Source organism: Drosophila obscura, unplaced genomic scaffold (genome assembly GCF_018151105.1).
Source record: "Drosophila obscura isolate BZ-5 IFL unplaced genomic scaffold, ASM1815110v1 contig_4, whole genome shotgun sequence".
Lineage (NCBI taxonomy): Eukaryota > Metazoa > Arthropoda > Insecta > Diptera > Drosophilidae > Drosophila > Drosophila obscura.
The window spans coordinates 6,999,966-7,026,441 of record NW_024542828.1 but is presented as its reverse complement, the minus strand read 5'-3'; the positions used below and the strand labels follow the sequence as shown (position 1 = coordinate 7,026,441).

Sequence of the window (26,476 nt, the reverse complement as noted above, 5' to 3'; positions counted from 1 at the left end):
GATGTTGGGATGTGAATGCTGTTTGATTATGATATCTAGGGAGGGGTGTATTCACTGTGCATAGACGCTTCGAAATTGGCACAATCTTTGGGTGGCAGTTAGCTCCTCTGGTACTCCTCCTGCTCCAAGCATCCTGCGTTGCCACAGTAAATATCTCCCAAAAAAAAGACGCACACGAAAAAAAGCTACACCAAATCTCTGGGCATTCCTGGGATCAATAGGAATACGATTACGGTTATGGATTACCCTTACCCCACATATGTATATTTAAACATCTATATATATATGTATATATATGTGATACATACAAAAATACACTCATGTCCATACATATGTACCACAATTTTATCATTCTTTTTAGGCTTTCATTTCATTGTTGTTTTTTTTTTTTTTTTTGTAGGTGTGTGTATCGTACATATGTATAGGTAATAGGTAAGCAGCTAATTGCTAGGCTACTCATATAAATTGCATATATTATAAACTTTAGCTGTGGAGAGAGAGCTGAGCAGAGCTATATGCCGTGTATGTATTTGTAGTTAAAGATACAGTATATATTTATATGGTTTCGTGTGGTATGGTATTATAGCTTATGTAGGTTGAAATATGCAGTAGATGTGGTAGGTAGGTATAATAGTATGCTCAATCATGGTGGTAAACAGCTACGCCTTAAGTTACGACAATTCAATTCAACTGTACAATTATATATCTGGTTTTTGTTTTAGTTTTTGTTTCTATCTTTTGTTTCACGTTTTCACTGAAATGGTAAGAGCACAATTAGGATTCTAATATTATTGTAAATGTTCCGTTTGTTAAACTCTAGGCAAACAGCAAACAGCGAATTTCATGCAAAATAAAACATACTTAAGATAGAAATCATTCTTCACTTCGGGCATGCTTAAAAATCAACATTCGCATTCAAAATTATTATTGGATCTGGATATTTGGGATTTTTCTGATCTTTATTGGTACTATGCATATATTTCATTATAGATAAGTATTTTCATATTGTATTTATATAAAGAAATTGTGTGTTTTAATCGTTTCCACGCCCCCGCACTAAAGTCCCCAAAAAGGATTTCCTTTTCTTCCTTCTTCTTTTTCTCGGTTTGTGCTTTTGTACGTGTATGTGTGTGTGTAGTGGGTTTGTGTATTGTGTTTGTGGATCGTGGACCTTGTGTGGGATCATCTCGAAAGCCTCAAGCTTTGCTTTAACTTTGTGCAACGCCAGCGTTTTTTGAGATTTGTTGTTCGTGTGTTGTTGGATTGGATTGTTGACCAGGAAATTGTTGGTTTTGTTTTCTCAGTAAGTGCTTCCGTCTGGCGGCGGCGTTGTTAAAAACTCATCTTGTCGCTTGTGCTCGAATAGGGCTCGCACAGTGCCGCTGTCCGAGGGCAGATCGGATTTTCGCCTCAGCAATGGCTTCTCCTTGTTCCGTTCGCCGCGTATCTGTGAGTAACGGAAGTGGGGTAGGCCAAAATATATGTAAAGTGCCCGGCTACAACAGGTACAATTACGAGTATATGTACGTGTTTTGCAACACTGGACAAGTGACGTTACATGGTGACAGGTGTGACGTTACGTGTGAGTTACTTTACGTTAACGATATAGAGAGTGCGTAGAAGAAGTTGTTGGTTGGCTTTTGTTTCGGGGGAGGGGGTTTTAGCCGATCGACCCCCACAGATGGAATACAATACAGCTACAAAATGTACATCAACTAACTGATGAAAAGTCGCCGTTTCTTTTTCATATGCATGTTACATAGTCCAATTCGAGATCAAGTGGGTGGTGTGTGGTTGCGTGTGGGTGTGTGTGTGAGTATGTTTCGAGTGGGTTAGAGCGTAGGCACAGTGGCTCAGGGTGTGAGAGTAAACGGTATGGTGTCCAATACTTTAAAATGTTTTCCACTTCAATTTAGAAATTTTTCTTTTAATAAAATTACGTATGTATGTACGTACATATGTATGTGATGTAAACTGAATGAATTTTATACAAATGATGGAATGATGGAACTACATGTGTACACTTCACTATGTATATTTTTTCCCACCCCATTTAGATGAGATTCTGAGCCACTGTGCATATGATATGCTCAGAGTAAAAGTCATACATATATACAGAGAGTGAGAGGATTGTGGTTTGTTGTGCTTATGGATTCGAGTTTAAAGACAGTGCGAGAGAGAGAACCAATAAGAGATCATAATAAATAAATAGACAAAAGTTAAAGATATACAAATATGTATTTTTTTTTGTTTGTTTGTTTGTTGTTGTTTAAATGACATGAGTGTGATTAATTTTAACAGACATTCGTTCGATTAGAATTAGAGTTGAATTAGAGTAGGTGTTCTAAGCTGGGCACAGCTCACAGCAGACGCCATGGATCAGATCACACGTGGCGGTATTAGTAGTTGTTTAGTGTGGTTAGTGTGGCAAGTGCCTGTCTCACCTCTCGGGGCTCCTGCAGCGACGACTGTTTCTGTGGTGGTAGCGGCGGCGGTGGCTGGCGCGATTGCTGCGGTAGCTGATCATAGGCCAGATCATTCTCATCGTATTGATCGTACAAATTTTGACTATCGGTTAGCTGCTGCTGCTCTAGCAGGCGGCAGTCGTTAAAGCGGCTCGACTTGGACCATTCTGGATTGGTCTTGGCCAGGCTCTCCACCTGCTGCCATAGCTCCTCCCGCTGCGACAGCTTCTCCCGTTCCCTGTCGAGTATACAAAATAAATTCATTTGATTAGATTGCAAATGCAAGAGTTTAAGAGTGTCTGTGACGTACATTTGCTTCTCCTGTTTGTAGTTCTTGCTGCACTCATCAAACAACCGCTGATCCATCTCCATGAACAGCTTGAGCGCATTGTAAATGAGACCGTGTATGGTCTTGTTCCAGTGCGTCTTGGAGTTGCGATTCAACGCGGGGAACATAATGGGCAATATGACCGCCGAATTATCCGCTATTAGGGACATTATGTACTCGTTGTTCCAATAATACAACGCCCGTTCGGCCACCTGAAAGTGTGGCGAGGAGACACACTTGGCTATCTGACGGAACAGCGGCACCATCACCTTCTGGAATTCGGCCGGCTCGATCACATCCAGCAGCTCTTCCACCTCATTCAAGAACATCACCTCCTTGGGACTGTGCGTCTTCGGCCAGAATTTAAGCAAACTTCTGCAGGGTATTTGGGTAAAAAACAAATCAAATTTTCTATGTGCTAATCACAATGTGTGTGTGTGTGTATGACATTTGGGTTTAAACTCACTTGATGACCGCCTCGGACAAACTGGGATCCTTCTCGAGGAACTGCACCACACAGTAGGTCAACTGTGGATGATAGACCGAGAGGCTCTTGGCTTTGTGCAATGGCAGCAATACCTTAAGTAAAAATTGTTTATGCTCCTCTTTGAGCGGTAGAGCAAAACCATTGATAATGCTGCCCAATATTTCCAATAATTCGGCTATGCCATTATGATGTTCCGTCTCATAAATAAATCTAAATATAAAAAAAAAGACTCAGTATTAGAGGGGGGAGGTGGGAATGTACAATTAGTTTTTTGGTGTTGGTTGTTCGACTCACCTGTAAAACACATTGTTGATCTGCTTTCTAATAAATGCTCTCAAGCCCAAAAATTTTCCATAGATGCGATGTAAAACAGTCTTTAGGAAATCACGTTCACGTGGATCCTCCGAATCGAATAAATCCAATAATTGTAATACAAATTGATGATCAATAAAACGTTTAGCAATATTTGGTTGGAAATCCGGTGACTCCAAGAAACGCAAAAACAGCTCATATACCAATTGAAGGTGCGGCCAAGATGACTCGAGCGTTGGCTCATCCTCTTCGGGATCAAATTCGGCCCCATTCGGATTTGATGATGGCGGCAGCGTTCGGAATAGATTCACAGAGAACTGTCAAAAAAAAAACTTTGAAATTAGTAACGAGAAAGTGTATGTGAGGAAGGAGTTCAGAATATTAACCATATTGATTGCCTCCGGATAGATAATTTCGGTGATGATGCCATTTTGGTTTGTGAGAAAATCGACCATCTCGTGCAGAGCCGCACGCTTCACCTCCTTGAATTTGAGGTCGCTGAGCGGCTCGGAGAAATCGAAAAGCGTGCAACATTGTCGTATCTTTTGGATGAAAAGCTCTTCCCTTTCACTGGCGGCCGTCTCTGTGGATTCATACAGAAAAGTGTTTTGTTATTATTATTTAACGTTTTATAAATGGTTTATTTATCTACAGTAAACTATAAAATATTAGCCTACAAAAAACGACGAAAGAAATCAACAACAAATCGACTAAACCAACCAAAAAGTAAAGCAAGCGAAACTCAAAATCAAGTAACAATGAAGATCAGATAAAGGATCAAGTTCTATGGCCTCCAAACCGAATGCCCAATGACAACAGGTAGACCGGTAGAGGCTTCTCTCACTTTATCTACATGCCGCATGGCCATTGGTTTGGGAATTAACTGGAGAGATAGCAACCTCGAAGTGCAGGCAGTGCCAAGGCAACCGAAGCAGTGGGTGGCGAATGAAACAGATTCCGATCGCGTGCGCGTCCTGGACTGCCCGTCAACTGTTGCAACGTTTGCGGGGATGTGAGGCCCTGATGATGATGATGCGGCGGCGGCGGCGGTTGGCCACCAATTCCAACACCACCTGTAACATCACCATTCTGATGTATGCCCAGCGTGGTCGTTGGCAGAACAACAACTGTAGATGATGCTGATGTCGTGGCTGCTGCTGCTGTTGTTCCACTGCCATTGCGCTGACCAATGCCCAGGGAGATGCTTATGCCACCCACTAGATTCTGAGCCACCGTTGGACGCAGCTCCTCTGGTGGCAATGGCACGGACACGGGCACGATCACTTCAGCGGCAGTCGATGGCAGGGTTGAGGATGCTGCTGCTGCTGCTGCAGCACTATTGCCCACACTCTTGGTGGCATTCAATATGTTCTTAATGGCTGCGGCCGCGCTCACGGGTGACTGGAAGATGATGAGGTAGGCGATGAAATGAGAAGTAGATTGATTTTTTTTTTTTTAGACATTTTTGTTCGTGAATCAGATTTAGTATGTGTCTGTGTATGGGTGTGCAGAATATGTGTGTGAGTGTGGGTGTGTGTTATGTGAGTAAGTTGAAACGGTGCGCTGCAAACCTTGCTGGCCGCTATCGAACCGCCTGCATTATTGGTAGAGGATGATGAAGCAGATGATGAGGAGGACGAGGACGATGTTGCTGAGGCGGCTGCTGTGGCCGCAGCTGCTGCTGCAGCCGATGTGGCCGCCGAGAAGTGTTGCGCCAATGTCGATACCAGCGAATTTCCACCACTAGCTGTGCTTCCTGCTGCTGCTGCTGTTGTTGCTGTTGCTGGTGCCGTGTTCTTCGACATTCCTGCATTTGAGGACAGCGACAACGATGATGTGGAGGATTGTGAGCCAAACGGCGACGAGGCTATCAAAGCGGCGGCAGCTGAATTCGCCCCACCACCATAGGTGGCGGCTGAGGACGAGCACGAGGCCGAGGAGTTGGCGGCGGCCGAGGCCAGTGAGGAAGAGGCCGCCTGCGACAACGAGGACAGTGCCGATGCCGACGAATTGGAGCTGGTCGACGACGACGATGGTGACGACGATGTTGTGGTGGTTACTACTGCTGCCTCCGGCGGGGACAGTGGCATCTTTCGACCCTCAAACTTGGCCTTCAGCTCCTCCACGCTGCTGAACTTGAATTTGCTGGCGCCCTGCGCAGACGATTCCTGCGATTGCTGCTGGTCCTCCTCCTCGTCGTCGGCCAGCTGGTCTAGACCGCTGTGGAACGATGGCGATTTGGGTATGCGTATGCCCAAGGCATAATATCCAGCGGCTGGTGGCTGATCCTGTTGCTTCTGCAGAGGCTGTGTGTGCTGCTGCTGCTGCTGTTGCTGTTGCTCTTTGCTGGAGGTGGAAGCAGAAACAGATTGGGTTGATTCCTCCTGCTGCTGCTGCTGCTGTTGTTGTTGTGACTGCTGCTGCTGCTTCTGCTTGGGTCCGTTGAGGTTACCCGTCAGCAACATAGCACCGAATACCATTTCATTAGTGCCGCACTTGGTTTAATGGTCGTCACCACCAAATCGAAAAGCATTTGTCTGCCCCCGAACTGCCGCTGACCACCAACAACAACGACGACGACGACGACGACATCAACAACGAACGACAAAACGACACACACACAAATTGTTATACACTCTATGAAATATTGAACGTGAGGAGGAGTTTAAGCATGAATGTATAGCATCTGTAATGGAACTGCAATATAGATAATGATTAGGATTACGATTAATGCCATGTGCGATCGATCATGAGTGGGTTTGGGGGGCTGGGGAGGGTGGACAAAAACACACACATACACAAAATGAATATGAAAATGGAAATGAAAATGAAAATCAAGTGCATGACAATAAAAAATACAAAAAAAAAACTGAAATGCGGCAACGCCTCCTCCGCCGATAATTTGCAGGAAATTATTAACTTTTGAGACACCACTTACAATGCTCAGGCAGGGCAGTGAGCAGAGTATAGAACGTAGAAATTACGCTAGTGCTAATACAGCTAATATATATAATATTCTTGCTGCTATAAATTATTTTTTTTTTGGGCACTGCTGGGGCTGGCACGACGCAGAGCTGCTCTTCGACTGCGGCGCTGCCGGGCTATCGGAAAAATCAATACATTTTTGGGTGGGTACGGAACGGGGAGCAGAGCAGAGCAGAGCGAGAGTTATGGGATACCGATGGAATGGCAACAGTGGCCGCTGAACAACACTTTTGCCACAGCAATAGCAATAGCAGCAGCAACAACAAACACAAAACAAAAACAACAAAAAACAGCAACGAAAATGAAACAATAATATTAACCAACACACGCGAAATTTGTTTATTCGATTTGTATGTCAACAGGCGAGCAACAACCGCCTAAGCAATTAGCAAAAAGGTAAAGTCAATAACAATTTTGATGAAGGCTATGCACAAGACAGACAGACACACACGCACACACACACACACACACACAAACACACAACCACGCACGCGGAGAAAATGAAACAACCAGCAAAGAGAGAGAGACTTGGCGCAGCAAGAGCGTGGAGACATTCAATTCATTGGAGTGCGCAGCAAAGAGAGATGTAATTGAGAGCTGTCTGCAAAGGTGTATGTGTGTGTGTGTGTGTGTGTGTGTGTGTGTGTGTGTGGGTGGACGTGCGTCAGTGTTGCCACCCACCTAATCAGAAGGCAATGGCACTCCCTTGACCTTTAACGTAGTACGTGATTAATAAATAATAAACCAATTGCAACAGCTGAGCAAAAACAATTACAAAAATGTCGCAACAAAGCCGAGATTCATTTTCGGACTGACCGAAATCGATGACCAGAGACTTGCTGATTTTGTTGTTGTTTTATAACAGTTAGGGAGAGCACAGCCAACTGTATTTACAGTGTACATAAGCTTGTGGTAGAGCTGCTTTTAAGGGATTTTTCTTAAAATGAAATTGTTGAAATTTTACAAAAATTAATAAAATTCGAATAGCTGCAATTTTTAAAATATTGAGCCGACTTATTATTGCTGATTTGCTTAATATGTGATTGGCATTCGGCCAAGGTATTAGTCCCATAAGACTGTGTGTTAATCCGTTACTTTCCAATCAACACCTACCCATAAAAGTATGCTATTCCCAGGATATCCTCTAAAAAACAACAAAAAAATCTGCAAGCTCTGCTTAACTAGTAACTAATTAATAACTAAGTTAAGCTGTTAGTTTACTCACTCTCATTTAGATAGCTGAGTGCCGTCAATTCACAATTTTTGGACACATTGTAACGAGAGCTGCTTTGGCGTTTCTCCTTGCGCACCAGCGGCGTGCCGGTTAGGTTTAATCCCTTGGTGATCTGCGTTGGCGGTGGCGCATCCCGCGGTGGCGTACTATCCCTGTCTTTGTTAGCCTGAAAGAGTGTATAAGTATTAGCAAATCTTGGCTAAAGAAATTATATGACAGTTTTTGGTAGTAATAATTTTGGTTTCTTACTGAATAAAAACAAAACAAAACTTGGTAATAAAAGAAAGCAAAATGCATCAGATATTAAAAAGAATTCTTAACGTAACACTTGCAAAAATTACGAGTAGGCCTAAAGTAGAGATCATCCGTTGAAGTTCCCGTATCTCATCGCCGTTTTTTTTTTTTTTTGGTTTTTTGGTTTTTGTTTAAGAGCATTTACCTTGGTCTGCGCAAATCCTTGACGCCTAAGTCGCGCTGCCTGTGGGGTGTGTTTTAGGCTGAGTTTAGTAATGCCAAACATATAAATGTACTACACATTTGGGCTGGGAAGGAAGTTGGTTGGCTTTCCATTTACTATGTGGACTATATAGCTGTTAGCTACCAGGTACTACATAGGTAGGGATCGGATCATACTTGTATGTTATATTTGTACAAACATTTAGAAGTCAGTCACAAATTTGATCTAGGTTTTATTTTGATTATTTTTTGAGAAATCCTTTCTCTGTTCAAGTGCTTGCGGGGAGAGTGGTGCTCTTCTAATGCAGATATTGTACCCAAAAATAGGTCTAAAGGGTTCACTCTGGTGGCTATATTTTGTAAATATTTTATCCCTGGGCCACCGCCACCTAACGATTTTCATGCAATGTTTCTATAATCGATTATTAATATTTGTGATCCAGCGATTGATGGCGCTTTTGATTGATTCGATTTTGAATTTGATTTGTTATCCCAAAGCATTACACAATTGGCAACGTTTAGAGGCTAATTGGTGTTGGTCATTTGGCTTGTTCGGTCGGTGGGCGGGGGGAGGTGATGGGTGTTAAAACACACATCATTTGCAGCGATAAGATTAGATAAAGTTTGTTAAGGTTTTCGACTTTTCAGCAAAAGGAAGTATTGTGTACTTTATAGAGTGGGCATAACACACACATACATATGCACATATACACATCCATATACATATATAATATATATACATTGATTTAATAATTTACGTCAAATAACGGTTAGGCACAAGGCATGCGTAGAGGTAAGGTGGCGAGATAGGCAACACACAGAGAGAGAGAGAGAGAGAGTGTGTGTGTGTGTCAGAGTAGGAGAGTAGGTGGTGGTGGTGGTGGTGTGGTGTACACAATGCATTCGCTAGACACGACTCACCTCGCTGCTGATGGGTACACCGCCGCTGGTCACCACAAGGGGTATGGCTGACGTTGTAGTTGTTGTTGTTGTTGGTGTTGATGGTGGTGCTGCTGCTGCTTCTGTTGGTGTGGCTATTGTTGCTGTTGTACTAAAGTTACTGTTATTCTCTTTGATACCGTTAGTGGCTGATGTCGCTATGACTATGCTACCGCTGCCACCGCTGGTATCGGCGCTGCCGACACCGCCGCCGCTGCTGCTGTTATTATTGTTATTTGTGGCCGTTTCGGTTTTGGTGACTTTCGTCGTCGCTGGGGATAATGATTCTGCTGACGATGCTGCTGCTGCTGCCGGTGTCGCTGCTGCCTCTGATGTGGTTGCTGCTGACGATGCTGCTGCCGCTGTCGTGCTGCTCGTTGTTGTTGTTTCTAACGCCTCGTTATCCATAATACGCTGCTGTGTCAGCTTTAGCTCTGTTCCGATATTCCTTATTGCTTACCAAAAAACAAACCAACCAAAAAACATAAAATAACAAACAAATACAACAGCTGGGCCGGCCGAATCAATTGATTGCTATCTGAAAATTATATTTGCACTGTGAAGTGTCGGAAAGAGAGAAATTAACGTAGCAATTAACCAAAAGGAAACGAAATAAACACAATTAAATATCATGCTACAACATTCACGATACACGCACACACACGCATACACATACAAACACACATACGCTTTTGGTTGATTACCAATAAGAATCATGGCAATAGGTTTTTTTTTTTGTTTTTTTGCTTTATATTCTTATTCGAAACGTAAAATTTTCTGCTAACTGGATCACCACCGATCTCTGGCCAACTCGGAATGGCGGAAAACCGCTTCGAATCAGAACCCAAAGTTGTCACAAGAAGTCCCCACTGTGGCCGCCGCAAATTAATGCCCATGCCATGCCATGCTATGATTTTCTAGCAAACACAAAATCCGGTTCTAAACGGTAATAAACATGTTCTCAAGCTTCTTCCACACACAACATCATGCACTTGGTGGCCCGGTAGAGACTCCCAATGAGGGCTAAGAGGGCAGGTGTCGCCTTCGGGGCAGAGCTGAATCATTAGCTTCTGTCCCTTCATCGAACAACAATAACACAGTAATGAACAGACATTTTAATTTTTTTGCACAACTTACAGCAAAACGGAAATAAATAACAAAAATTCCATAACACACAGGCAAAAAAAGTCAGAATGAGAATCAGAAAACAGAGCAGAGAGACACACAGAGAGCGATACGGACGAGCAACAAGTTGCGAAGCAATGGCCGTCGTCGAATCAGAGTTGCCAGACAGAGTTGTCATGCGAGCGTGAAGAGCATTTTTTGGGGTGGTGGTGGTGGTGTTTGTGTGCGGAATAGCGGAGGATAGTGGACTGGTGGGGGGGTCGGGTGTGCTGGGATAGCATTCTTTAACACAAAAATATTGTTAAGCGCAAAGTTTTTCGTATACTCATACTTTTAGTGGCCCCCCTTAACCCAGAGAGAGAGAGAGAGAGAGCGAGCGAGAGACAGATAGTGAGCGCCGCCAGAGAGTAAAAATAAAATTAATGTGTACTATAATTAATAGTTTGGTTTGTGTTGTGTTGCAGCAAGAAACTCAATAAATAGATGGGTGCAAAAAGCAATATACTCAAATTGTGAATGTCAAGGGGTTTTTTTTTTGGTTTGGTATGGGATGGTATGGTGCTCTTGGGAGAGCAGGAAATCAGGGGGATCGGCTCTATTTACCGCCAGAAGCTGCAAGAACTTGTTCAATTTGCTCCTGCTGAGATTCAGGCTCGAGAACATCAAACTTATTGCTGATAAAAGCCGTTTCTTTACGTAAAAATGCGAATTCTAACAAAACGCACGCACACTCACACACACTCGCAAACACGTACGCACACACACTCTCGCGTTAATTCACTCGAGGCTATGTATTTGCGCTGCAATTTCTTCTGATTGCGATTTTCAAATGCGAAATTCACAAGCTCTCTCGCGAAATTTCGCACTTCACAGCACGGCGTACTATCAGCAGCGGGGTCAAGTTCACCTTTTCTTCAAGAACACACAACATCAACGGCTTGTTTAACTATATTTAATATTTTATGTAAACTGTTTTATTCACGCAACGTCGTCGAGCCTGCTCAATAGAAAATAGAGGTGCCAGGGCTGCCCACTCCATTTAGGGCTGCCAGACGCTCTCAAAATCCGATAGTTTCCACGGGAATTCTTTTCCCAGCTTTCGCATAACTATTATTATGTATTACAAATTAAATCTTGCTAGTTGGAGTCATTGGACTAACATAATTAAGCTTATTTGTGTCATTAAACCAGGGCGGCAACAACCGCTGTTCGGAGACGGCTCTGTAGATACAGCCAGGTGGCAGCACTATTGATTGTTGATATTGGCTGGTGGAGGCCGATGTTTTTATTTATTTGTAACAATAATTAAATCGTTTGGAATGCAGATTACAATTAAAGTTCTCAAGGGCAAGGACTGCACGCTCGAGGTGAGTGTCGAATAATAAACAAAAGTTGCCATGTATTTGTACTACTTTCCGCCATTTTCGCACAGGTCTTGCCGACCAACACCATTTTGGAGGTGAAGCAACAAATTGAGGCAAATTTGCAAATATCTGCGGCCAATCAAAAGCTACTCTTGCTGGGACGTCCTCTGAACAATGATCTGACAATTTCTTCGTATGCAAACATCAAGGACGGCACCAAACTCAACCTGGTGGTGATGAAGCCCTGCCTGCGCGACTGCATCCTACGCGGTTTTCGCAAATTCTACACGGAGCAGCAGGCGGAGCGCTTGACCAACGAATTCATGACCGATTTTGAAAAAAAACTGAAGGAGCATAGTCTGGACGACTTGGAGCGCTTTGCCGAGAGCACAATGGGCAAAGTTTCAACATAAACTTTATGCCCCAATTCAGCCACTTTCCTAGAACTCAAAGATTAACAAAAAAAATTAAAAACTGAAAGATGTCAAGACTTTTTTGATTATTTCTTACCCTGTAGTTGGACTCGCTGCTTCACCTTCAAAAACGGCCGGCTCCGGTGATTTTTGGCGATCTTGGAACACCTCGGACGTAACTGGAAAGCTTTCCCTGTTTTGATCTGCATTTTCCTGGGCTGCCTCTATCACGCGCGCATCTTGAGCGGGTATCGCTCGCGGACAGTGGCGTCCTTGTAGAAGGCACTGTAATACCACGTGGTCATCATTCTCCTGTTGGTCGCTTTGAACATGGATTGCAATGTCCGGCAGGTTCTCTATTAGCCTACTAAATTGCTGGAATGATACTGGAGGGAGAATACATTTTCGTATTGTTACCGTAAATGAGCAGCTGCCTCAGCCAGTGTTGGCAACTGCAACACAGAAACTATAAATATTACCTATTATCCAAGAAAAGAAAACAGCATTCAGGCACAGCATTACACCAGAGGAACGACTAAAGGTGACGACGCTCTTCTATTTGTCCACTGTTCGTATGCCATATATATTTGCTTGTTGTTTTTACTCCCGTCCAGCGTTGCCACCTGATCCGACCGCTGCAGTGTAACCATTGACAGAACCAGAGTGTGGTGCGAAGAAGAGCAGAAAAGAGAATGCGAGTGCTGTCGTGCAAATTTATTGGCCGTGTGGTTAACTCGACGCTGTCCAACGTCAATCAAGTTAGATCTTTGTCCAGAAATCTTCCAGCCATGGTGAAAGTAAGTAGTCGCCGCAAACATACCCTCCCCTCCGCCACACAGATGTGGATTACATAAGGCAGTAGTACCTTTGCATACAAATATTGATTCGGGGCGGAAGAGAATTGCACGGAATGTGCAGCGCTTCAAGGTTACGCACACTAACATTTCTTTCTTGTCCTCTATGCCTGTGTGTGTGTGATATTTTAGGTTGGAGATGCTCTTCCCTCTGTGGATCTCTTCGAGGACTCCCCAGCCAACAAAATCAACACCGGCGACCTGGTAAATGGCAAGAAAGTGATCATCTTTGGTGTGCCTGGTGCATTTACTCCCGGCTGCTCAAAGGTAAATTATTCCCCTAATAGAATATAAGCAAATATCGACGAATAATCAATATCATCAAATCGCAGACCCATTTGCCGGGCTATGTGAGCTCTGCCGCGGAGCTGAAATCCAAGCAGGGCGTCGACGAAATTGTCTGCGTGTCCGTGAACGATCCCTTTGTGATGTCTGCCTGGGGCAAGGAGCATGGCGCTGGCGGCAAAGTTCGCCTCCTGGCCGACCCAGCTGGTGGCTTCACCAAGGCTCTGGATGTTTCCATTGATCTGCCACCACTGGGCGGAATTCGTTCCAAGCGTTATTCGCTGGTCGTGGAGAACGGCAAGGTCACCGAATTGAATGTGGAGCCCGATGGCACTGGCCTCAGCTGCTCCCTGGCCAACAATATTGGCAAGAAATAATCACAGAGAGAAACAGCCAACTCGAAACGCTTCCAAAATACTTGCAAAAATCACTCAATTAGTAGGACTTTAGGCCTAGGGGAAATGATATCAATTCTATCTTGGAAAGAAACTATGTAGAACATACAATATATATGCGATTAGACAAGTTATCCTAATGTGTTTGCTTTAATATCTAGGGAGGGGGAGGGGGCCTTAGTCTTATCTCTATCTCTTAGGGCGCTAGCGGTTGTCGGTGTTGGGTGCAATCTTTAGCGAGAGCAATTTGCCATAACCGCCACGTCCGGCGTCGTAGTCTGTGCGATACTCGTCTCGCACCTGGCCGCCGGTTTTGCCGCGTCCATACTGACGGCCCTCAATGAAGCCGGCATCCCAGTCGACACGAATCAAACGATCGTCCAAGCGTGTTCCATTCACAAATCTGCACGAAAGATAAAATACACATATGCAATTTTATTGTTGTTGCTGTCTCCACAGACGCCTGCCTACCTCATGGCGGACTCCGCTTCGCTGCGGATGTAGTATTCCACAAAACAGAAGCCGCACGGTGTCTTTTTGTATTTGTCCAGGCCCATTACGATTAGACGCACATCGCCGCACCGGGAAAACAGTTCGTGGATTTGTTCCTCCGTCGTGTAGAAGCTCAAATTTCCCACGTAAAGTGTGCAAGAATCTTTTAGAGAGCGCTCTTGCTCCGAACGTGAGCCCTTTGGGATGGCAAAAATTGTACAAAGAGGTTCCATGCACTACGAATGAAACGTACCTTGAAGTGCTGATCGCGGTAGGAGCTTAATTCTACAGATGTTGCCATATTTAAAGGTAAAATTAAAATTTAAAAAAATTAATATTTTTTGTGCCTGTCTATAGAGGTGAGAGCTATGCGATAGGTTTTTCCGATGCCAGCAATTCTGGTATTTTCGATAGTTTGACAATCGGACTAATTTGTTTCGATAGTGCAGATATGGTTTTTGCAGCCCTCTTGCTGCTCTCACAGTCTTGGAAGTGAAGAATTTTAACGCAGTTCAGGTGAAAGATAACGAAATCATTTACAAGGAACATATACAAATAGTATTATGTTCTGCGGTTTAACCCAAGGTTTTTACCTGTTGCAATAGATGGGGGCTAAGTGGGTTAAGTTCTTTTTTCCACAGTATATTTACGGTATATACTGCATATTTCAGTATATTTCCGCTCCCAGTTCTTGGCTCGTTGTTATTATTAAATTTATGGGTATATTTCGTACTTAATGCAAAATTCAATCAATTCGGGAGGCAACAAGCGTCAGCTGCGATTCCGTGGCGATGTCAGCGGTGCCAGCAGTCGCGTGGAGGAGCTCCAACACCTCCAAGAAGAGAACAGACAACAGAAACCAAAGCAGCTGCCGCTCTCCCAGGATGACGTTGCAGCGGCGACGGCAGCGTCGTCGGCAGCACAGCAGCGACTTCAAAACGGTAAATATTATTCATATTGTGGCGATTCTCATTCACAGTGATCCACGTGGATATTTCAGGTCCCACTGAGACCGGTGCGAACACCTTCCTGGACTTTTTCAAAGTGGAAATGACACGCGGCTACATGCTGGAGCATGACGAGGAGCGGTATTCGGCTCGCCGCCAGAAGATCTACAGCTTCATGAGGATACCGCGCGACCTGGAGCGTTTCATGATCTATGGGATAATGCAGTGTGCCGATTCCTTTTTCTACATACACACATTTCTGCCCGTGCGCTTCGTGTTGGCCGTCTGGGCACTGGTCACAAGGACAGTGGCAAGGATTTGCCGACTGCGCAGCAGTGGACAGCGTTTACTGTCACCCGCCGAGATCTGTGATCTGCTCAAAGGTGCCATCTGGATAACAGTGACGCTCTTGATGCTGCTCGTGGACACGAATCGGGTGTATCACATCATTAAATCGCAATCGATTATTAAGCTGTACATATTCTACAATATGCTGGAGGTGGGCGATCGTCTGCTGTCGGCCTTTGGCCAGGATACCATCGATGCTCTGTTCTGGACGGCCACCGAACCAAAGAATTCCAAGCGGGAGCACTTTGGTTCCTTTACGCATGTTATTTTAACCCTCACCTATGTGTTTCTACACAGCGGTCTAATCATGTTTCAGGTGGGTTCTACAGATACTTCTCTATCTTTTTTATTGACTTATTTTTGTGTTGCAGGCCACCTGCCTGAATGTGGCACTCAACTCCAACAACAAGGGCCTGCTGACCATTATGATTTCCAATAATTTCGTGGAGCTCAAGGGATCTGTTTTCAAAAAGTTCGACAAAAACAATCTGTTCCAGTTGACCTGCAGCGATGTGAGGGAACGTTTCCATTTATCCATACTACTGTTTATTGTGATTATTCAGACGATGAAAGAGTTTGACTGGAGCTTCACGCAGTTCTATGTGATGGTGCCCGACTGCATTGCGGTGCTGTTCACCGAAATACTCATTGACTGGGTGAAGCATGCCTTTATCACGCGCTTCAATGAGCTGCCCGAGAGCATCTATCGAGAGTATACGACCAGTCTCGCCTATGACATGACCCAGACGAGGCAGAAGCATGCCTTTTCGGATCATTCAGATTTGGTGGCACGCCGCATGGGCTTCATACCATTCCCATTGTCAGTGGTACTGATCAAGGCTATTTATACGGCCGTTTCCTTTCACAATCTGGCTGCGTGGCTGCTCTTTCTGCTGGCCTATCTGTTTGCCTTGGGTCTGAGGATTTGCTTAACGATTTGTGCCCTGGGCAAGGCCTGCAAACTGATGAAGGAGCATCAAACGGAACGCAATAGTTCCACGCCAAGTAGCATGACTAATGTGCCTTTTGTTGGCGGCACAGCCGGCAGCTCCTCGATGACTGGACAGCCATTCCATCACCCCCATCCGAACCACAATAACAATAACAACAACAACAACAACAGCATTGCAAGCAAACCAACAGCAGTAGCCAGCGCGACGACCATTATGTTGACCCCACCAAATGCTGATATGAGTCACGATTTCTCACGCGCATCGGTGCAGTCCACGTCCACACCCAAGAAGGCCGTCAGCGAACAGGAGCTGGATGTGACCAACTCTCTGGAACTGGGCGCCACAGCACTCTTCTACAACAGCGATGTGGTTCTGGACGATGTGTGCCTCAACGAGCAGGTGACCAACACCAATATCAGTTCTGCCATCCAAGAAGTCTACCAGGAGCAGGATCTGGCACGCAGCCAGCCAGATCTGCTGCAACTCAACAATTCTGGCTCATCCGGTGGTGAGGCATCCAACAGCAGCAGCAGCAGCAGCAGCATGATGGCCAAGCAGGCGGCGAAGCGTCCGCCCAAGCGCACACACAAACGCTCCGAATCGGAGCCGCTCATCCAGAGTCTGGCCGAAAAGTCAGGCGCATCTGGCGGGATGTCTGGCAGCAGTCAAACGACACAGCTCTAGCCATAAATCGATGCTAAATTATTTGTTTCTTGATTTTATCGTTCATTTAGTTGCGTCTTTGTTCATTTTGTAAAACAATTTAGTTGCCGTTTTTGTAATAGAAATATGTACGTAAGGATAAGCGATATGTATTTAGTTTATTAAGGAAAATATGATTTTAATGTTCCCCAAAGTCAATCTCATTTTTTTCTGCTTATTTCTGTGAATAATACTCAATAGAATGGCAACCAAAACGCACTTAGCACAAGAAGTGAACATACAAACAGGCCTGATTCTGGTGCCAGGGGGAATCGTGCAAACTACTAGGCTCTGGCCTTTGAGCTCTGGCATGTGAGCTCTTCAATCGCTGGCTGCGAGACCTGTGGACATTGTGGTGTGGTGGCGGCATTGGCAAATGATAAGGATCCAAGGAACCAAGGAACCATTTGTGATTTAAAATGCAATTTTGTGCGTGAAGGGATTTTATTTTAGTATATCTAGGACATTGATAGATACACACACATGGATTTATACAAAATAAATTTGGAGTCGCTGAAGGACAAGGTGGCCAGCGGCTCCATTCAGCTGAAGAACTGGCAGGTACCCAATCGCGTCGAAGGCGAGCTGAGACCCGCCAGAGCCGGAGGAGATCAGCGATTAAAGGAATTAAAGGAACCTGCAGGCATACGGCTATAATTTAAAAGATAGTCACTTAAATATACGAATAATTAGCAAGTGAGATACCAAGATACTTACTTCATCATGCTGGTTTCGTCCTCTCATCCCTGGCATAGTACTCCGCTCGGGAAAAAAGCTAGGGACGGGAAAGGTAGGCATTCGAAAGACCACTGACGGAGTTCACATGCTGCTCCCACTGACGGACCAACTGAGGGAACCACTCACGGGACCCGTCCCTACAATCGGATTAGCAGGAGAACACCAATGGGGAGCCGGTGACTGAACTGAATTCAGAAATGACATCCAAAACGATTCAAACAGCGAGGCTTACTTAGACCCAAATAAATTTGTTTATATTTATAATGCTTCAAGCTGTGGTTCTTGTCACAAACACCTGTGGTTTTTATAATCGCTTATGTGCAAGTGTTTGATATCGGCTATCGATTTAGCTTCGTATATATTTGAGCTTTCGATAGAAGGGTTCAGGACATCGTTTATTGCTTATCTAGGAAATAAATTGAAAAGTGGCTATCGATTTATTAGTGTTCGATGTTTCTGATATCGTTTATCGCTTATCCAGGCAACGAATTGAAAATAGTTAATCGATTTTTCTTATCGTTTATGAGTAAGCATTCGATAAAAGGTTTCCAATCATTTTGATGGGTATTCTTTATTTTTAATGAATCTGAAACTACAGAGGTAACCATTAAAAACCATGAAAATCCGATTAATTTAATTATTCATGGCGGCACATGGCAAAACATTTACGCTAATATTTTATTAGCATTCTTCGTAACCTTTGGCCTTATGCTTACACCAAAAGACTAAGCTACGCTTCCCCCATGTTCAGGCTTTGGAAAAGTTTACACACAAAAATCCCCAGGGCGAAAATTGCTTTCAGCTTAGCGAGAAATTATTCTCCGAAAATGGTTATTATTGTTGTGGTTTTTTTCTTTACCTGTCCCCTCCCTGTCTGTGGGTTGGCGCTGGAGGTGCCTTTTTTGGGTTTTCATGAATGAAAATGGTTTCCCGCTTTGTTTGCGTTTGCACGCGTAGAAAAATCAACAAGCTGCAAATAGGGAGAGGCGCGCCGCCTAACCCACTTCCGCAAAACAGAGTTCTGGCACCGAATCCACCCTCCGGCTTGCCTAAGATGACACGCGCGTGCACGCACAAGGACGCAGCACACTCCCAGGCAGAGCCGGATGTACAGTATGTATGCAGAGGGAGTTACGCTCTACCTATGGGGCGTTTCGTTTTTATGAATGAAATTTTACGCGTGACCTTGGATCAAGCGCATCGCGCGGTTGCGTCAGTGCCCTGACAACAGGGGTACAAAAGCACACACACACTTTCGAAGAGTGGACCCCCTTTGGGAGCCATGGGCCAGGGCGCATGCTCACCAAATATTTCGAAAATATTACCCCTGTAATTCGCCAGCGCCTGGCTATTTTTCATTCATGAAAATTTCCTGCTAATTTCATGAATGGCTCTCTGTTTTCTCTTTGCTTTCAAGGACACGCCGCTCCCGCAACGATGGCGTCCTTATTGATTTTCCCTTTCGCATTTCGCAGCTCAGTTCACATTTTCCACATTCGCTTTTCTGCGTAGGCGAACCAAAAGTTGATACCATACCCTACCCCTCTGCGTTGGGTTAAATGTAACATTTTTTTTTTTTGTTCTTTATGCGGTTCGTCGCATTTAATGTCGCGCTTGAATGTGGGCTGCTCCTGTGGGTTGAAAACCTGCACAAATTGGGCAATGAATTATTGTGGCCATTAGGAAGGATTTCTTGCATAATCCTATTTGGGGGAGTAGCGGCAGGAGCAGCAGCAGCAGCAGCTCAAAGGTATGTGACTGTGCTGTGGGTTGGCTTGAATGTTTTTCTGCATTACAAAATTATTGTGCATCTGCTTTTGTAAGGGAATTTGAATGGAATTGTAAAGGAATCTCTGGTTTACGGGGCGTATGCGCATTATTTGCGGGGTATTACATTTTTCTATCATGTGTGGGAAGTTCATTAGCTGATTGTGTGCTCTCCTTTGTGTGCCTATTATTTTTTAATTGCATACAAATAATTTTATGCATTTATCATCTCGGAGACGATGCCCCGAAATGTTGCACGGATTGGGGGAATCTAAGGAACTATGCAAATTATTGACTTATCCATTAATTAAATAAATATAGTCGATATGCTCTGTTCGAGGTGCAATCAGAGCTTTAAAATATTTAAATAAATTACCAAAAATATAACTTAAATAATATCTAAGTCTATGCATCACTGTAGTCAAGAAATTTAGTATTATAATCGGAAATAAACTTGTTAAGCTACGTTTAGGGTGCTAAAAATCCGTGTAACAATGCAATAAATTCTTAAAAGTAGAACTTTAATTATTTTTTTTAATATCTTTAGCTTCTATATTCAGATTTTGTATTGGTATAAATTGTATACAGCACTGAAACTCTGAACAAAGACCATAATCAATTGCTTTCTCAGATTTAGTACAGCAAACAAATACATTTAATTTAATAACTAATTTCCTTCTGTTCTTAAATATTAATGCCCATGAGATGCAAAAACTTTGGCAAACTTTATGCCACCATCAATATTTATGGGTAGCATTCGTTGCCTTGATTGCATATCAAATGTGTGTGTGCCTTGGGTCAATACTCGTAGTTTTGTGGTAGAGCCACAACAAAGAGGAAGAGAGAGGAGAGCAAATAAGAACCTTTCAATATCCGGCCGGCTGATGCTGCTTGGCATGCGTTAAAAATAGCCTTGAGAAAGTCAAGACCAGGGAGAAAGAGTCCTATATATGTATGTACGATACACAGCCATCCAAAGGAAAGTGAACGCGTAGTTTTATGAATGAAAGCAGGCAGGCAGTCAGGCAGTCAGAGGCAGGCACCGCACCCAGTACGCAGCACAGCACCCGGCAATGGAGCCAGCCAGCAGTTGCAGGGCAATGCTTCACCTTGCTCTTGACTGCCGTTTTACCCCATAATTTATTGATTTTCTTTTTGGGGGGCATGCGCACTGGCTAGAGCACCCAGCTTCACCTTCACCAGCTCCGACCCCGGCCAACAGGCCACACAGCTGCTTATCTGTGACACATTGTCGTCAATGGAACAGCTCTCTCTTACTCACTCTCTCTCTTTGCACGATGCACCCCCCCGAAAAAAGACTGTTGCTTTTCCACTGACGTCATAGGAGAAAGAAAGGCAGACTTTAATTAGAGAGCGGTACAATAAAATGATATGGGGGGAAAAAGGCGTATGAAATGGTTTAGAGGTTCATGCGGTGATCATGAGAGAATTCACGGAACCAGTGATAGCGTTCGAGGTGCTGCTGCAGCGTCTCCCCAAGCACATACAAGCGCACGGGCATATAGTCCGTATCATCGTCCGAATATTCATCCGAGCGTTCATCTTCATCCCCATCAGAGTACTCCTCGCTCGACAGCAAGACATCAACGACAATGAGGCAGTGCAGCAGGTAGATGATGCTGCAGACCAGCGAACACACCGCCTGTGAGCGTAGATAGGCAAAGAACGGATGCACCGGCTTCTCCGGCATATTCGGATCCATCATGTTAATGTACATCAAGTGGAAATCCATTTCGGCATCCTTGAGCGTCATCAGCGAAATAATCACATACAATATGCAGCCGGTCATTGAGCGTATGATCTCCTCCATAATGCTGGCCTTGTTGCCCGAGCACACATTAATGCTGGCAAAGATTGTCAGCACGGTGAAGATATACAGCGTGATTGTGTAGAAGTAGTGCGTTACTTGGTCCCTTATGGGCAGGAAGCTCAGATCCTCTGCCATGAAACCGCGTATATGGAAGCCCATCAGCATCATATTGACCATCGTTTCGGCGGTATAAAATAGGAACAGTACTGGCCGCATCGTATATACATATGTATATATGTATACCTCTATATCTGACAGACCTGGCACGGCACGCGTCACAGTAAAAGAAGGCAGCTTCATATTTTTATGATGCTCCCCAGCTCTCGAATGCTGCTGTCACTGGCTGTGTGTGTGTGTGTGTGTGTGTGTGTGTGTGTAGTCTGTCGCTGACACATTCGTCGTCAATAAGCCCTCTCACGTCATAAGAACTGCCAGTACTCAGAAAGAAAACAAAACCTAAAATAAGAGGAGGACTCCAAGGACAAGCCACATACTCGTACGAATTACATGCACGATTAGACGCTCATGCGTCCGCCATGCGAGAATTCACGAAACCAGCGATATTGTTCGAGGCGCTCCTGTACATAGGCACCACAAAAATATAAGCGTACGGGTATGAAACCAATATCCTCCCCGTCTGATTCATCGGATGTGTCATACATTCGATAATCGCCCTCCTCATACGACAGCATTACGTCAACGACAATGAGACAGTGCAGCAGATAGATGATGCTGCAGACCAGCGAATACACCGCCTGTGAGCGTAGATAGGCAAAGAACGGATGCACAGGCTGCTCCGGCAGATTGGGATCGCCCATGCCAATGTACATCATATGGAAATCATTCTCCACATCCTTGAGCGTCATCAGCGAGATAATCATGTACAATATGCAGCCAGTGAGCGTGCGTAGGATCTCCTCCAGCAGCACCGACTCGTGGCCGGTGCACGCACCAATGCTGGCAAACATATTGAGCGTGGTAAAGACATAGAAGGTGGCCGTATAGAAGTAGTATGGGGTTTGGTCCTTCGGTGGCAGGAAGCTCAGATCCAGCGACATGAAGCCGCGTATATGGTAGCCCATCAGCATTATGTTGATCACCGTCTCGACGGTATAGAACTGGAACAGTACTGGCCGCATCCCATGTACACATACACATCTATGGCAGTAATTTCTATAGCAGTAGTAGCAGCAGGGAACTCCTCCACTGGACAGATCTCGCACAGAATGTTTGACAGGGTCCGACACGGCACCACACCACACGACACTACACGACACGACACGCTTTTGTGTTTGTGGGTCCGTCTCGTCTCGTCTCGTCTCGTTTCAGTTTGAAAGTGCTGCCTGGGCTCATCATAAAAAAAAAACCCACTTCACATTTGCTGCTGCTTCTGGTGCTTCTCTGTCTCCAAGTGCCGCTGCCGCTGCCGTTGTCGTGGTTTGCTGGAAACAGTAGCAACATTTTCTTGGCAGTTTGATGCTGTTGACTGCTGTTGACGGCGATTATGTTGATGACGCGAGAGACCGCAACGAATTTACGCGCAATTCTCCACCGTGCTTCAGCTCAAGTGTCGAGTAAGCATTTAAATAAACGTACAAACATACGTCCATAAAATGTGGCGCCAAAATGTTAGTATGCCAAGGCTTGGCTTCTGAATTGAGTTCCCCCCCATCATCGATATCTGCAACAGGAAATCTTAATTAAGACTTTCTTATGATTTTTCGCACCGAATACAAGTAATTTCTTTATATTTTTCGTGAAATTCGCCTGCAAAGGTTGTTGACATTTAAATAGTGCTCCACAACGTTCAACAGCTTCAAAGCTGTTTGCCCATTGGTAGTAGGAGTGCTGTACAACGTTTTTTGGCATATCCTAATTAATAATTATCCTAATTATTGTATTGTTGACACTAATGCCTCTTTGTCCGCCATTTTTCGCCAGTCGCGATTCGCTTAAATTATTCTGTGTGTCTAATATTTTCGCATTGGGGTAAATTATTCTTGGCCAAAAACACAGAAGCCACACTTGCAGGCAACCAAAAGAAAAATACAAATCAGTTTCTGTTGCTTCTGGGCTGCTGGCTGCCTCCTCCTTCTGTAGTTTGTGGTCACTGGATTGCCCATTGCCATCTGCCAGCGAGTGTGTGTGTGTGTGTGTGTGTTTGCGCGCAAAGTAAAAGGGTTAATTCACTTGGCCACAGCTGAGGAAGGAACCTTTTCGACTGCGTCATCTCTTGTGGCTTCTTCGTCGGTCGTGCGTGGGGGCGGCGGTGAGGAACACCGGTGGCTGCTGCAATTTTGACAAGCGAACAGCGTTAAGCGAGTTTAAGTGGTTGCCGAGGAGCGAGCCACAAAGGCTTTTCGTCTTTGCCTTTATCCCTCAGTCGAAATTCCAGGGATCACAAATGAGAGAAGGCAAGAAGAGGCCCCCCCCTGTCGTCATTCGTCTCCTGCACAGTAGTCACTTCTCCGCCATCAAGTTGAACTTAAGCGCGTGTGTGCCCCTCTGAATGTCCCTTCGCTGCATAGTCGGTTTATTTCGAGTGCGTTCGCGAGTGCATTCGACGGCCATCTTGAAGCATTCGTGCGTGTAATTAGGCCTAGAACTAAACATAACCTCAAAAAAGTAGACCTTACATTCATCAAGGAGCGAAAATTATGAAGAAACGCCCAAAATAAGGTAAGTCAGAACAAACAATAATCCTAAGAATATTTAAATGCAATAATCGTATTGAGAATCAGCATGCGCCCTCCCCGCCCCTTGCTCTCACAATTAGGAGAGCCTAACCTCTTATGTAATCTGCAAATTGCTCGCGTTACGCCCCTGCCAGGGGAGGGCCATGGCAGCCGGAAAATGCGCCATTGCATACATACAGCTAAATGCAAGTGCATAAATAACAATTATTGCGGCGCTGCAGCAGCAGCAGCAGCAGCAACAATAATAGGCACGGGCAACGCTCTCAGGTGTCAATTGTGGGGCTCTGCAACGTGACCGGCGGCCAAAGCGCATACACTGATCGCCATATATCGGCGGCATATAATGCCCGTTGATTATTATGTTTACACTTGGCTTGCAGTTATGCTGGCCAAGATATTGCTGATGCTGGTAGTCCCCCAGTAATGATCCCCGCCCGGCCAAAAAGAAATCTCAATGCAAATCAACGGCAATTAATAATTCATCGCCCGCTGGGGTCTCCTTCCATGGCGCGTCATGGCAATTATGCGGCCCAGGTCGTGAGAGCGGTGGAGAGAGTGGGACACACATAGAAGCTGCAAGCGTAAGGAAACGGTAATACAATGCAAGTTAGAAAACTGTATGTGCAAGTGAGAGGGTGGATATGCAGGTTACACAGACACACAGACCCATACAGCTGAGAAGAGAAAGAACCGTTTAGTTGGTGGTGACAAATCTATGCGAATTTTGGTATTTTTTTTGGCAAAATGCGTGGGTGGGAAGTGATCGATAGTTAAATGGTGTTGTAAAGTGCAACAATTCAAATATCAATAATGGAAAAAGCGGGATTTTGGAAATTGAAATTTGAAATTTTTGAAAACCATTTGAATAACTTTACAATCCGCCCTCGAATATCAAACTAAATCTATTCCTATATTCAATAAAATAAATTTAATATGCAAAACAGCCGGACAACAGCAATGGCTACAGCAGCGGCAGTACAAACTGCTCCAGTGGCCCGCCTGTCGTCCAATATCAGCAAATTTGCAATAAAATATTTGTCTGGCCGTCGCGTTCCGTTTGGTATGAGTGCTGGGGTCCACATATATGTATGTATCGAACGAGAATACAAGAGGTAGGCCAAACAGTGGGTCGTCTAGTGGTCGCCGCCTGGTGGCCGTCGCGGCTACTGCAAATTATTTATTTGCACCTTTCGCCGCCATCGTCTGACTGGCCTCTCCTCTATTTCCTCTTCCCTCCCTCCCAACTTCTGGCTCCCGATCGAACCGCTGCTGCGAACTGCATTTCCATTTGCTTATCAAATCGCTTGCAATCGACCGAGTGAGAAATGCAGGGCAAATATAAATATTAGCTGGCTGGAATCGGCTGCCACAACGCGAGACGGTACGCGCGGAGTTGGTGGGGGGGATCTAAGACTGGCGTATGAAATTAGGCGCTGCCAATGCGCCGCCAGCCATTCCCGACCTGTCCGATATATGAAAAGTGTGAAAACGAATTAGTGGCCAAGGCGAGCTCGAGCTCAGGGAACTGGAAAGGAAAGGAAAGGAGCCCCGTCCCGATTGAAGGAATTGAGGGCTGTGAGATCGCCAAAGTTATTAAAGACTTGTATGTAGAGATTTCTTAGGAATTTCAATTTTAAAACTCTTGACGCTACTTAACACTCTTTTACCGCTTTATTTGGCCATCGAATAATCGTAAATAGTTCGATAGGCATCGATTAAAATACTTCAAAGATCGAATTTCCAGTTGTTTCACAACTTTTCAATCGAACTTTTCCCCCTCCCCACCCCACCCAACCCATTAATTTATTGCCGCTCTTCGATCACAACTCTTCGTCTTCGAACTACTTTCAACACACATGTCGCTTGTTTACCGACGCAACGCCGCGTCGGATCGGGTCGGTCGTGCTCCACAAATGCCAACCCAGAGAGAACCAGAGTTAAATTGTCACTTGCACATGGGCGCCCAATAATTATAACAATGGGTGGGCCCCCCAGCAAATAGACGACAACGATAGACGTAACCATGGAGCTGTAAACTGCATCATGTTCACAAATTTGTTTGGCATTCCGCCGCGGCGGGGCAGACTGACAAAATGCACCAAAAAAAAAAAAAACCCAAAACTGAAACGCAGCCTAGACGCCACGCCGTTTTTTGGACATATTGTCCATACCGTAGTCCGTCCGTCCGTCCGTCCGTCCGTACGGCTTCCATCGTCACATATGACAAATTTTGTTGTTGAAAATCGTGTAGCTGTGCTCTGTGTGTTGCGTGTGTGGCTTTTGGGGTAGGATAGGATAGTGCGTGGAGTGGCGTGGCGTGGCGCATGCGTGGAGTCGGTGACTATGACAAATCGCCACAT

The 26,476-nt window shown here is 44.8% G+C and overlaps 7 protein-coding genes and 1 long non-coding RNA gene across 14 annotated transcripts in view; 4 read left to right on the top strand and 4 right to left on the bottom strand.

The window, feature by feature from the left end:
- Positions 1-529: 529 nt before the first annotated feature.
- Positions 530-11,344, bottom strand: LOC111065765 (serine/threonine-protein phosphatase 2A 56 kDa regulatory subunit gamma isoform). 7 transcript variants are annotated; one of them, XM_041595090.1, is made up of 10 exons: positions 11,239-11,344; positions 9,189-9,762; positions 8,251-8,289; positions 7,803-7,977; positions 3,979-4,175; positions 3,575-3,909; positions 3,260-3,490; positions 2,776-3,168; positions 2,445-2,703; positions 1,113-1,447 (listed from the first exon to the last, which is right to left on the bottom strand). In XM_041595090.1, the coding sequence occupies exons 2-10, from the start codon at positions 9,612-9,614 to the stop codon at positions 1,301-1,303; spliced, it is 2,202 nt and encodes a 733-aa protein (XP_041451024.1). In that variant the 5' UTR covers positions 9,615-9,762; positions 11,239-11,344; the 3' UTR covers positions 1,113-1,300. The 7 variants fall into 7 exon arrangements, with proteins under 7 accessions (XP_022209844.2, XP_041451024.1, XP_041451026.1 ...); XM_041595092.1 differs by having other exon boundaries at positions 9,189-9,661; positions 11,239-11,324; XM_041595091.1 differs by lacking the exon at positions 11,239-11,344 and adding an exon at positions 10,344-10,451.
- Positions 11,345-11,574: 230 nt separating this feature from the next.
- Positions 11,575-12,183, top strand: LOC111065775 (ubiquitin-like protein 4A). The gene is made up of 2 exons (XM_022354166.2): positions 11,575-11,698; positions 11,764-12,183. The coding sequence occupies exons 1-2, from the start codon at positions 11,651-11,653 to the stop codon at positions 12,106-12,108; spliced, it is 393 nt and encodes a 130-aa protein (XP_022209858.1). The 5' UTR covers positions 11,575-11,650; the 3' UTR covers positions 12,109-12,183.
- Positions 12,184-12,748: 565 nt separating this feature from the next.
- Positions 12,749-13,776, top strand: LOC111065772 (peroxiredoxin-5, mitochondrial). Its single transcript, XM_022354163.2, has 3 exons — positions 12,749-12,905; positions 13,095-13,229; positions 13,295-13,776. Exons 1-3 carry the CDS (start codon positions 12,801-12,803, stop codon positions 13,622-13,624), a joined length of 570 nt encoding a protein of 189 aa, XP_022209855.1. The 5' UTR covers positions 12,749-12,800; the 3' UTR covers positions 13,625-13,776.
- On the bottom strand, positions 13,701-14,504 carry LOC111065773 (nuclear cap-binding protein subunit 2). Its single transcript, XM_022354164.2, has 3 exons — positions 14,388-14,504; positions 14,114-14,331; positions 13,701-14,045 (listed from the first exon to the last, which is right to left on the bottom strand). Exons 1-3 carry the CDS (start codon positions 14,433-14,435, stop codon positions 13,847-13,849), a joined length of 465 nt encoding a protein of 154 aa, XP_022209856.1. The 5' UTR covers positions 14,436-14,504; the 3' UTR covers positions 13,701-13,846.
- A 288-nt stretch (positions 14,505-14,792) lies between these two features.
- LOC111065737 (protein TAPT1 homolog) lies at positions 14,793-17,243 on the top strand. The gene is made up of 3 exons (XM_022354111.2): positions 14,793-15,075; positions 15,135-15,745; positions 15,801-17,243. Exons 1-3 carry the CDS (start codon positions 14,871-14,873, stop codon positions 17,064-17,066), a joined length of 2,082 nt encoding a protein of 693 aa, XP_022209803.1. The 5' UTR covers positions 14,793-14,870; the 3' UTR covers positions 17,067-17,243.
- Positions 17,244-20,925: 3,682 nt separating this feature from the next.
- On the bottom strand, positions 20,926-21,735 carry LOC111065815. The gene has a single exon (XM_022354237.2). It carries the CDS (start codon positions 21,718-21,720, stop codon positions 21,010-21,012), a length of 711 nt encoding a protein of 236 aa, XP_022209929.1. The 5' UTR covers positions 21,721-21,735; the 3' UTR covers positions 20,926-21,009.
- Positions 21,736-21,935: 200 nt separating this feature from the next.
- LOC111065821 lies at positions 21,936-22,559 on the bottom strand. Its single transcript, XM_022354245.2, has one exon. It carries the CDS (start codon positions 22,557-22,559, stop codon positions 21,936-21,938), a length of 624 nt encoding a protein of 207 aa, XP_022209937.2.
- Positions 22,560-23,321: 762 nt separating this feature from the next.
- Positions 23,322-26,476, top strand: part of LOC121404737 — a 49,981-nt gene continuing 46,826 nt past the window's right edge. Inside the window, exons 1-2 of the long non-coding RNA XR_005968175.1 lie at positions 23,322-23,409; positions 23,621-24,099. This is a non-coding gene — a long non-coding RNA (uncharacterized LOC121404737). The remainder of the gene's footprint in view (positions 23,410-23,620; positions 24,100-26,476) is intronic.